The following is a 12,538-nucleotide window of genomic DNA, read 5'->3' on the forward strand; positions in this document are numbered from 1 at the left end:
TACGACAATCGCACAATTATCCCGAGAATGCCCCCAGTTTGCGATCGATCACAGGACATATGAGTGGATAATAGAATCGTTCAACTGCAATTTTTGAAATACATGTCATTTACGGTGTTTGAAATCTTCTACCGGATTGCGAGTTTTTAAATGAGATACTCTGGAATGTTGTCTGCCTACCTGAGCTGAATACAAAACGTAACTGTACTGTAACATAGATGACTTATTTGTAACTTGTTGCGGTGTCAGTTTGTTTTGTATGTAGATTGTAGAGTCACAGATCTAGAGAGCATCGGGCATTATAAAAAGTCTTAACTTGTAGAGCAAACAAGCGCCATACATTATCCTTGGAATCTGAGAAGACGTTGGTGGTCTGGTGATGACTCCAGGCTACGAGGGAGGGCCGCCAGGTGCTGTCAGGTGTTCGAGCGGCTTCCTTTGATCTCCCATCGACCTGTTGGATTAAGTCAGATCGCACCTGACAAGTAACAGTTGTAAACAGGGCCCGGTAGACTCCGCCACAAGCCGGGGTCACGGCGCCCTGTCACTCACCACTGAATCATTGATTTTGTATAAAGCGTACTGGTTTTTCAATAAGGGGCTTGCTTAACGTATGTGTCGCAAGTTATATTGCCGCGGAATTTGAGAGGAAACCGATGGTGTAATTCTTCAGCTTGGATGCAATCGCAATCTAATGTATAGACGATACCAATGGTTCTATTGTATGCACCATGGCTAATTTCTGAAATGTCAAACAGCAGACTTTTGTACTAAAATGTCCTGTTATTTATTTTCTTTAGACGCGTGGTTTGGATGATTATATAGTAGTACAACAATGCACATCAGTGGTACGTTTCTGGTCTCATTGATGTATTACTCCGCTAGTGGGTACCCTAAAAGAGATCCGAGCCAAAAATGAACGGCTGCACGGACGCATGTTTTTAGCGGTGAGAAATTCCCTTTTAGGCAGCGGAACTGATCTCAAAAGTTAGATTGGTGAAAGCTTATTTGTAACTGAAGAAATTAGCAGGTAAAGTTTTGCAGCCGCGCGCTAGGTCGGAGGTACACAGTCGTGGGTTCTGAGTGGTGCGGTTGTACAATAGCAGCGAAAAAGTGCCTTTTGTGGGGATTGACTAATCGTAGTTTGTAATTGCTATAAAAAAAGTTCCTACGTATAGTTTACATTGGCAATTTTTTCCCACGATATAGGGTAAATGTGCTCGACATAGAATGAAAAATCTGCTGAAATTTCACGTAGCTTCATTATGAACGCGCCCATTTAAACCACGAATTAATACATAGAAGTCTATGGGAAGAAGAAACTCATCAATGAGACCTTCTCACGGGCAAGGTACTAGTAAAAGTATCCAGACGAATTACTCATTAACGCCACCTACCGTCACTGAACTAAACTTCAAGAATGGAGACCTGTTTTTTTTTTACGCTGCTCAACATCACGGGTACTAGTATACTGGAATACAGTAAAGCATCTCTACAACTAAACAGACATGTGATCTTAGTTAAATGACCTGGAATGTAATTGCTGCCTTTCCTCCCTCGTGATACTGCATGGGACCTTTATAATCGTTATCTACTTGCAACACCTTTTTTATACAAAATATACATGTCTACAAAACGGCGTGACAATGTGATCAAATGCCCCCCGTTTTGAATCGACTTCCTCAACTCTCGCACATTGTAAGGCCACGTTGATTTGATTATATGGATAGCATTACCTCTGGAAAAAAGTTGATGCGAGCGTGCGAATAAAAAAAAGTTTGGTCCCAAAAGCCTTGATTATGGAATAAAAGTTGTCAGGGAGGTTGAACAATGACATAACACACAGAATGTCGCATGCCAAAGAAAACAGGTGCTTCATTTTCATTCTTTCGCATCTTTTTCTTTGACGGTAACATTCTATATATATGACGTTTTGCAATTTACGGCTCATTTGGCAGCTGCTTTGTACGATTTAAAGTAAGGTTCAAAACTTTTGTTCTTTGGAAAAGACAGAAAATTGATGCGCGCGAGGATGTCATCCATATAATCAAATCAACATGGCCAAAGTCGTAAGGCATACCGATCTTCAAGCAGATGTTAAGAGGGGAGCTCATAACATTCCTTAGCGTTATCCTGTTTTTCTGTCATTATGTGTCGAAGAAATTGGATAAGGTATGTTCAATATATAATGTTGTGATCTTCCTCCCAACATCCTCTAGAGTTTAAGATACACTTTTTGTACTGTAAAAGTTTCCCTATGCCATACGGCCCGGCATATCTGCCCCCCACTTGACAGTGCCTGAGTGATGAGCAGTCAGTAGTGATGTATTGATCACACTAGGCACTTCAAAAGCTGTCGCTCCCGACTTTGAAGCTTCGCCAGCCCCATCTTGTCGTGTTTGGTTTCCCATGTCATTCAGTGCCTTCATTACCATACCGACAGCTGCCGAGCCCTAATTAAGGGTCGCTTGGTTAACTGTGAGGGGAGAAGGCATGATTAAGTTCGGTTCTTTAAAGATCAGTTTCAAAGCAAAAGATGTACAGTTTTGTCTCCGCCACCCCAGCCCCTGTTGCTATGAAAGACATTATATCCTTGTTACTATAACTTGAGAAAAGGAGGATAAAGACTCTTCAAATGGCGATGTAGCCATTACACGAACATGTACACTATTGGTCCGTGATAATAGAAAGTCCTAGAAAAGCACGTGACGAGTCTTTCACTTCTCGGAATATCAGCTAATACTCCCGTCTCTATTGGGAAATTCGCTGAGTGTATCTCAGCCACTCCCTTTTTCTACCCCACAAAGTTCAGATTAGAAGAGTAGAGTTTTAATTTTCACGTGCCGAGCCGAAGGAGAAAGAAGACCCCTCCTTCCCTGAACGCGCCGCCAAATTAGGGTGATTGACCGAGCAAACTTTGGCGATCCCCAGAAGAATTCCAGCACACGTGCTGTCCGTCTGTCCAAACCGGCCGGCCTGACGGTCACTCACTGGCCCCTCTCGGGTAGCCACAAAGACCACGTCGCCTTGTTTGTTTTGCTTGTAAATGAAGCTATTGTCTCGGAGGAGGTTGTTGAGTGAAGACGTTTTTCTTGGGGATGGGTCCCGTGATGGACTAGATCTGGGAATTTCAGCTTGGGAATTCCAGACTCCCTCCCAAACTGGACGGGACACCTTAGCGTTCTCGTCTGTCTGTGTTGACAGTGACTGTGAGTATATTCTTCGCCAAGGACACGCCAGCCTTGTGAGTTTTTAGTTACGTTTATTCCGGAGATACTGTACGATTTAATGGGTCTTTAATATCTAGGCCATAGAGAGAGTCTGAAAATTCTAAACGAACCATCATGGAGAGTCTTTTGTCTCAGAGTTTATGCCTATGAAGCGCTTCTCATACGCTCGAGCGCACATGTTCTGACGAGATATCCCCCAGGACGACAAGAAACGGGTAGAATAACGTTCACTGCGCTTCGTTCAATTTGTCAAGCATTTTCTAATTTGTACCAGTGATACCTCTGAGTGACTGGATACCTAACTAAGTTGAGGTATTCCGTTCAAGGACGCTCCTACGGCACAATCCTTAAAGATTGCTCGACACTGACCCCAAGCCTTGGTGACAAAGACCCCAATCTTATTAAAAGCTAAAACAAACCCATATCGGATTTATGAGGTAACTCTGTATTATGTCTGTTTTAGATCCTGGGATTTCTCTGAAATATCGTCTTGTGTTGTTGAGAACTTCTTCTCAGCGCTGAGATTATTTTTTAATCTTCCTTGAAGCCGTAGGTGCCTGGCTTGACACGCGAACACGGTGTGGAGTTGGGTATAGTGTTACCACGAACGCAGCTGTCACGTTCTGTAGGGACGTGAGGTGAGAATGTGTCAAAACTTCGCCTAGATGTGAAAGACCTTGCAGCACCCTAACCCATGCTGGGTAAACTTGTCACAAGGTCGAAATGTTTCCAAGGACGTGGTTGCCCCTCCGCTTGTACCATAGAAAATTCGCACGAATAGTTAAAATGTGGATAGTATGTCGTTTTTTCTCTCCTGCAAAGTTGCAGTATATGAAAAAGCGGCTACAAGAAGTTTTCTTTCTGATCTCATAATTCAAATGTATCAACTTTTTTGCTGTAACATAATACTAGATCTATCTTGAAAATGGCCATAGTGATCCATTATTTCACAAAGAAACTAAGAAATACAAGATGTGACATTGATCGAAATGTGTAAAAAAAATTTTATCTGTACGAATGCCTAAAACTCAAAAGGGATAAAATTGTTCATTGCTCAACCCCAGTCCGTGTTTCTCTGACCACTATTTCACCCGTGTGTACCAAAATAGCCCCCACTATCCCGGATTGTTTCTTCTCGGATTAACGTTTGGTGCTTGCGGCTCCTTTGTCCGAGGGTTGAATCTCCGAGCTTGAATAACCTGTAGAATAATCCTTGGTATGTAAAACCAAACAAAAGCCATGGTCACCAAGAACTTTTTCCGCTCTCTCATATCGAGTTGCTGGTAGATCATGAGATTTTGTTTTGGTGCGAATTTCCTGTTGTTTTGTCAATATTTACACGCCAAATGCTGCAAAAATGCTAATTAATACTTTTGTCAAGCTTACAAATCCTTGGCACCAGGCGTGGCATCTCAGCAAGTATTGTTGGAGATTTCATCGTGAAAGAATCGCACAAAAGGTCGCGTGTGTTTTTAGCAGGGGACTTACAGAGTCAGATCCACAAAGTCCCAACCGCCATATTTGTTATAATCCAAAGCCGAAGGTGTTGTTTAAACAAATTCCATTGGCACAGTGTCAGTGAGTGTATTGTGGAAAACAGAACAAAAACGTCTAGTTAGCATCTGTTGTTGTTGTCTTTACTTTTTCACAGCAATCGTTTTCCCTTTCCATCTTATCTAATCAGATAACCAAATTAAAGTTGTCTTAATTCTAATGACCGGGCTTTTGTTTCCTGTCGGTCCTGGAAGGAAATGCATCAAAGCTTGCCGATTTGTGGCCGTGATAGGAGATATCGCTGAGATGTGACGCTAGCTGGACAGGTGACCGCAAAACAAACCACGATCCGCGCCAGGTGACCACCACCGCACGCGATGTCCCAACTTCCGGGACAACGACATCAGGCACAGACTGCATGCAGTACTACATCTGCCCGCTAGAGTGCGTCAATGAGAAACTATCGCTGGCGCTTGTTTTATGAAATATTAGTCCGATTTGATAGGCGTCAAGAGTTGCTGTCCAGTCGAATAAGGACACCCATGTTTTCATTTAGTCTTCTGTCCTATTGGATATAAAGTGACTTGGTATTTATTTGTTGTAAACCAAAATATGCGACAGAAGACAACTTCAAAAGAATCGTGGCTAATTAGTAATCATTTATTCATGTTATTGGACCATGTGTATGTAACAGTTATGAACAAAATTCCACATACGTGTAACTCAAAGCGATCTACGAAACATTTTACACTCGTAACTTTTCTGCTATGCTCCTTTTTGTTCTCATCGTCATTTTCTCAATTAAAAAGACACATAAATTGTCTGAAGCAGACTTGCATGGCACTTGTTAAAAACTCTTGGAAGCTTTTGGCAACTTTGAGCTACAGACTTGTACAATTCGGTAATATGGTTTTGCTGACATGTAAATGATACCGTATTGTTTTGGATGACACTCCCTTGAGTTTTCCCAACCCTAACAACAATACCAAATGGTTCGGCCTTCGTTCGTTGACCTTTGACCTGCTTGGAAATCAACAAGTCGGAATTGAAAATTGCCCAAATTTGCCGTAAGCTCGCGGAGCGCGAGGAGCCAGCGTGGGGGTTTTCCTGCGGCCTTTCCTCTCCTCTATGATAGTTTCCCTCTGCTCGTATACGTGACCGCATAGCATGGAGAGGCGGAGGACGAAATTTGCGCTAAAACTGGCGAGGTGTAGTGTTACCGTGTGCTCGAGCTAACCCCGACCCGCTTTACCATGACAGAGCCGGTCCGAGAGCGGGCGGGAGCGGACGGCAGCACCGAGGACATCCCGGCCAACTCTCCACCTCCCCGGCCTCCCCCGCCGCCCATTCCCGACGAGATCCTGCGGAAGATCCACGAGGTGGAGCAGGAGACGTTTCTCGGGCAGATCCCGATGCAGGAGCCGAGAGGGAGCCCGGGGAAACGCCGCCCGGAGGTCCTGCCAGAGAACATGTTTATCCGTGTGGTCCACGGGAGTCTCCGGAGGGTGGCCGGGGCCGAGGAGCGGCCCATCGCCGACGGGACTGCCCTGGTCCGGACGGTAGAGCTCACCAGAGCACCGGGAGAAATGCTGGGCTTTTATATCAGACAGGTAAGACTACGTTTGAATAGTGTTTGTGTACAGTTTCTAACGGCCCTGTCCTACATTTTTGATGACCTAGTTTTGAGGGACCGATGAAGACTCTTGCCAACTTATGAATTCGTTTACTCCCCTGTGGACAGCAGCGGGATTTCTTCATTGTACTCTTCCCCAGTAACTTACACAAACAAAACGGCTCACACTAACGGCCATGTCTTGGAAAAATGTACACATTTATAAGTAAGGACACATGTTGCAAATAATTGGAACTATATGTAGCAAACAAAGAGCACTGTCGTTTTGGGACAGTTTCCTTCAACAATGCAATGAAACAGTTATGTAAGACTTCTTGAAAAAGTCAAATTGGTGTCGGTATCTCCACATGTGCTGTTCATAGCCTCTAACCGTCACACTAGATTAGATAGTCATTCATCGAAAAAAAAGGACCACAACCAACATGTTGAATCCATTTATTGGGACTCCAGGTTAGAACCACTCTACTGAAACCCTTGAGGGTTTGATTTTGAAGTCTCAGGGGGATAGCTTGGAAAACATCAATATTCAGTTATTCTGCTCAGTCAATGGCTTACTCTAGCATAGGTGTTTGAGGATTTTGTCATTATGTCTTTGCTGATTTTCTTTTTGTTTCTCCGTAGGGAAATGGACTTGACAGAGACCACGGAATCTTTGTGTCTAGAATTATGGCTGGGAGCTTGGTGGATCGGTATGGACTGCTTCGAATCGGGGATGAAATTCTAACCGTGAACAGTGTTGATGTATCGTACATGAAGTTAGCAGAAGTTGTAGCCATCATGCAGATTCCTACCCGACTAGTTATGAATGTTACAACACAGAAGTACGCCACGCTCCCCGTAAAGGGCGGCATAGCTAAAGGGGACCAATTAGCAGTTGAAAATAAAAATCCAACTAGAACACCTAACAAGCCAAGAAGAAGTGCATCACAGCGTATCAGTAGAAGCCCAAAGAGTTCAGGACGTCAGAAGGGGAAACGCCCAGAACGTTCCAGTTCCTTGGAGGACAAGCGCCGCATTCCTTTCCAGAAGGACCAAATATCAGACGATTTTGATTTTGAGAAGTTCCTATTCAATCCGCCATCGATCAAGGAGAAACCCTTACCGGAAATACCCAAAGACTGCATGAGACCAACCAAGACTCCCCCTGCCCCCCCTCCAAGCAAGGACAAGGAGAAAATCAAGGAAGCCCTCTGTTCTGGAAAGCGACTAACACGTCTGGATTTGGCTGTGGCCAGAACAAAACTAGATGAAGCATACCACCAAGCGTATGACCTTCTTTTGAACTCGTTGGAAAAGGAGGAAGAAGAAAGGGCTAAACAAAGGGCCATTTCTGATGCTGCAGATGATGGAAGCACAACTCCAGTCACTGCAGAGGAAGTCGAGGAACAACCAGAAGAAGAAGATGGAAGGGGAAGCCCTGAAGGGGAAGCAAGTGTTTCAGAAGTTCCATTAACCTGGACCAAACTAGACCGTTCTTTACGTAGCCACCATCTAGAATCCTTACAGCATCATTCCTCTAGATCTTCCTCGGACCGCGAGGAGTGGGGAGATGACGACATACAGGGGGACTCCTATGTCGAGCACAATCCCATCTACGAGTCTGATGAAGATGACTACAACTCGGCGCCTCTATGGTCGGAGGGACAGGGCCACACGCCGAACGGATTCATTAAGAAGAATGGACCAGTGATGGATGGAGGAACTGATGAGGATGACCCACAGAATGACCCCCAGGATTACTCAAACGAGGACAGGGCTGATTACGAGTCCGGGACTTGGAAGAGCGACAAGACCTGGCAGAGCGACTCCTCTTGTGCCCCTGCCGACATGGCCGAATCACCGGTGTTACAACGTCGAGGTAGGGTGGGGAAGGTTGGAGAGATTCATGCGAGGGCAGTGTTGTCCCCTCCGCGATCCCCCAGCAACATCACCGTGAAGAAGAAGCAGGAGTGGTATCAGCGCCGGGCGAAGATATCACCTGAGCTCGCACGGCGAATCTCGGGGGAGAACGAGGAAGATGGCCAGGAAGAAGAAAACATTGGAGTTGGAGAACCTGAGGAGCCAGGTAAAGTGTCTATTGTTTTCTTCTATTGTGTTTCAAGGTGTTGCAAGCTATTGTTCTATTGTGTTACACTTTGCATTGATATGTTTAGCACCTTTTGGCTCCTAGTACATGGAGAAGGACACTGTTAAACAATAATGGGACTAGTTAGCCCCACAGGTGGTCATTTTGTTCAATTGCTCTCTTTATGTTTATGAAATCACCAGTACCAGTACATTGTAAATGCTTGGGTTCTAAAAGTAGGAGTTCTTTGGGATTCTTTGTGGCCGTCCCTTTTTTCTTGCCAACAAAAGTGTTTGCAAAACCACATTATCACTGATTTCCTGCCTTCTTGTCCACATATATCACTTGCGGTATCCAGGGATACTTGTTGGGCCACAGAAAGTTTCAGACAGTAGTTTTTGTCATGCCAACTGGCAGTAGTTTTCGTTCTGCTTGAGTGGGCGTGAGATGACACTCGCTGTCCTTGTGCAATCATCACATATTTCCTGTGTTTTGTGTCCCCTTTTTTATAGTCATTGCTGTTACTTCCTGACTGCATAATGTAGTCTTCCTGAACAAAACGACAGTTTCCGTATCTTGTTATCATATACACCAATTATTTCATTCCTTTAATTTTAGCTCTTACAACTAAAAATAACTCCTTCTTCAAATGAAACTTAAAGTTGGTGGTTTGTTCTCATATGTTCCATATTTAGAATTCTCCATTCCTTCTGTCTTTGGCCTCTCAAAGGTTTGTTTGGAATAAGTAGCAGCTCTATGTATGGAAGGTTGTTGCCGTTTTTCTTTCCTGCTCTTGACCTTGCTCCCTGACTCCCTGTGGACGCTGGCATATTTTTGTTCAGAATGACCCATAACATGTAAAAGCAGTATTTAGCAGCACAGTGTTTGGACAAGAGGGAAACCCTACCCCTTCCCAAGGGATGCTGGGAGTGTACAGGTTGCCTTTTCAGGTTTAGGGAAACTTTTCAACACCTTGTCTACCCTTGGGGACAGCTCCTGCGCACTGTACAAAAGCTCTTACACTCTAACACAGGTTTAAGTGTCAGGATCGAGTCCTCGTCGCTATATATAAAGGCACTGCTCTGAATCTTTTGCATAATTTGTGGGCCGCAGCTATAGATCTATCGTGTCTATATGCAGCTCTTACCAGAAAAGTAGCTGCAGCTGGTGTCATCTGACCCAGATTCCCTTTTGTATAGTGCAAAGAACCAAATTTGTGAGGAAAGCTGTTTTGAAAAAGAAATTTACCTCCCAAGTCGTATGAGAGGTTAAAGAAGACAAAATCTAATGGACATTTAAAGAAATTTGTTGGTATATTGATACATGTACTATGAGATTGAAGGATGTCAATTGCTATTATCCATAATTAGGCATAACTCCCCCTTGTCAGATTATACTGGTATTGTATCATCTGTATGTTTATTGAAAGGGAACAAGACATGAAAAAAAAGGAAGAAAGGCCCACCAACGTGATCCAGGTTCTGATTGATGAATACATGCTGGAGGCAACCTTTTTGCTGTTGGTGTAATTTCATTTTCGTGATTGCCCCTGTGCTCAGGAGGGGCGGACCACTCTGATTAACTGCTGTCCTACCTAATGAACACTGTATTACCCCTCTCACATGCCAGCTGGTGCCTGCTTCACCTCTCCAAACCTGTGTTTTGTCCTACAAAACATCTCCTGGAGGAAAAGGTGGCTTGGTTCAGCTAAGCCGAGCTATATACGGGTAGCTTTCTCGATCCCTGGGCTCTTAAAATGGGCATCAAAACAAGCCACTATAACAGCTTGGAACCCACTTTGGGTTAATGGCATCCCAGGACTTCATTTGCTATCCCTGATTGCGTAGTCTTGTTGCTTAGAAACCAGAAATGTTGGAGAAGCACGATGCCAAAAGGGGAAGATACTTGTCGGCATGTCAGTAGGAATATCGGTTATATAAAGTATCAATTATATCAATTACACGGGTCACTGTATGGTCAGGTTGTGAGTTGGTGCTGTATGCGGGTGATTGACGCCTGTCATTTGTTGCTTGTGAATTTTAATGGCTATGGGGAGTGATTGGGGCAATGAATACAGCTTATGGAGATGAAACCAACAGTTGTTGATGAGCAATCCATTCATCGTTTTCTCATGCAAACAGTTTCCCTCGTTCTCGAGTAATGCAGAAACCGGTAATCCGCTGTATAATCCGCCCTACATAATTCACCAGGAGTCTATTCTTTATTCATTCTGTATAATCGGCAGTGTTTTGGTTCCCACACTGCGGGATGCATTCCTCCTTTCCCAACTAATTTGCGATATTTTGGGTTCCTTAATGAGATTTGTAACAGGAATAGTTCCCAATGCGTAGCCGTACCATTCCAGACCACAGTATCTGCCTGTTATCACCAGACGTGATATCACTCTGTTGTCATACCAGACATTTTGTGCCATTTGCTCGTCTAATTCCTGTTTCCAAGTTCCAAAAGCTGCCGTTGGTCCAGACAGCCAGGCACCAACGGGAAGTTTGGTAGGAAATTCCTCAACCGGCATGGACGCGTGGCCTGCTGGGGAATCCAAGCTGGTTTTAAACCTCAAAAATGCCCTTTGTTGAGACAATACACATACTTTGGGGCCCTGTAAACGGAAAGTTAGGTGTGTGTATGCGTAGGGCTAAGGTCTGGAGTATCCATAGGAAAGTCTAGCGGCAAATTAGTTTTCGCCCACTCTTTTTTTTCCGGGAACAAAGACGATTCCATTCTTCACCAGCGCTGAAACTTCTCTAGGACAACTCCGGATACACTGCCCTCCCACTCGAGACTTCCACAAAGGAAAGAAAAATTCTATTCCCGCTGTTTCTGCCAAGACAAGGGAAACAGAGCTGTCTCCTCCACCTACACCTTCAGAATGCTTTCACGTTGCCTCATTTACCATCATTTCCTCGGCAACGCGCTGATTTAGACGGTCTATCACATCCACTTTACGGTTTTTCCAATCCGGTGCAAGAGGCTATGTTGTTGGGGATAGAGTTTCACAGCCATTAGGTTGAGTGTTTGCCCGCTGTATTAGGGAAACCCCAATCCTGGTACTCCAACTGAAATGCTTCAGGACCCTCATCATAAATTTCCGCCCAATTTGCCCAGCCTCAAAGGGCAATTTTGTTCCGTGTCAGGAAACCTAATTTAGTAGATGCAGGAGTAAAGTGCACTTTGGGAGATTCAACCTCTGTGGAACAAAGTCCTGGGGACATTAGAAGGCATGATTGGGTTGGGGAGATAGCAAGGCAATTCGGGTATATGTGTATGCATGCTATCATTGCAGGCTGTTCAGCTGTTTGTATTAGTGACATGTTTTTCTTATGATTAGCGCTCGACAGAAACTTTTGTGATGAAACCCAGTCCCAAGTTCAAGGAAGCCTTCAGGCACCAATTTGCATACGTTAGGTCAGAGGAAAGAATGAAACAAACCAAAGTAGAATATTAGAAACAAAAATTATGCAGCCACCCTCTCTGTATTTTGAATTTTGCAGTCTGTAGTAACCTTAACTGACTCTGTCGTCTTAAGGCTTATACATGCCAGGGTATCAGCTGTGTTCTCTCAGGTCACTTAAGGTTTTATTGGATCTTAAGTCTGAGAAGAGGAATTTTCTTCCCTTAAGAGGTTGATTCCTGTTTGCCATCATAATGGATGGAATTAGACAGTTGCGATAGGTGGTAGGAATAAATGCTGTGACACAGTTGCTTTGGAATGTACCGTAGTACACCCCAAGAAGATAGTTAATGAATAAAAAAGCTTGATTTGATGTGTTGTAGAAATTGCTGTGTGCCATGGGAGCTTATCTCCAAGAAGATGTTGGGATTGAAAATCAAAATGTTTTCTGGCAGGCCAACCTTCTCTGAAAGTTGGCATAGTGGCTGTCATATCAGAGAAGCACAGCCAGTCAGAGAACATTAGGATCTTCCACCCTTACATCTGCTTGGAGCATCTTTGATAAAGGTGGTACAGTATCTCACTGCACTTGGGGCACCGGTGCAGCACTATTGGGTTCGTTCACTGAGGCTAATTTTTTATGATTTAGACATTGCATAATACTGTACGTAACAGTCTGACTTGGAAGACAACAAAATACACAAAAC

General features: G+C 44.1%; 1 protein-coding gene across 2 annotated transcripts in view; it reads left to right on the forward strand.

Annotated features, from left to right (window-relative positions):
• Nucleotides 1-12,538, forward strand: part of LOC118431325 — a 69,812-nt gene that overhangs the window by 12,585 nt on the left and 44,689 nt on the right. The window contains exons 1-3 of one of the 2 annotated variants that reach the window (XM_035842446.1): nt 2,964-3,244; nt 5,985-6,334; nt 6,979-8,422. In XM_035842446.1, the coding sequence (XP_035698339.1) occupies nt 6,137-6,334; nt 6,979-8,422 (1,642 nt within the window). In that variant the 5' untranslated portion in view covers nt 2,964-3,244; nt 5,985-6,136. Of the gene's footprint in view, nt 1-2,963; nt 3,245-5,984; nt 6,335-6,978; nt 8,423-12,538 lie in introns of those variants that run through there. The other variant, XM_035842445.1, reaches the window with a different exon arrangement.

The sequence above is a fragment of the Branchiostoma floridae genome, chromosome 15 (genome assembly GCF_000003815.2).
Source record: "Branchiostoma floridae strain S238N-H82 chromosome 15, Bfl_VNyyK, whole genome shotgun sequence".
NCBI lineage: Eukaryota > Metazoa > Chordata > Leptocardii > Amphioxiformes > Branchiostomatidae > Branchiostoma > Branchiostoma floridae.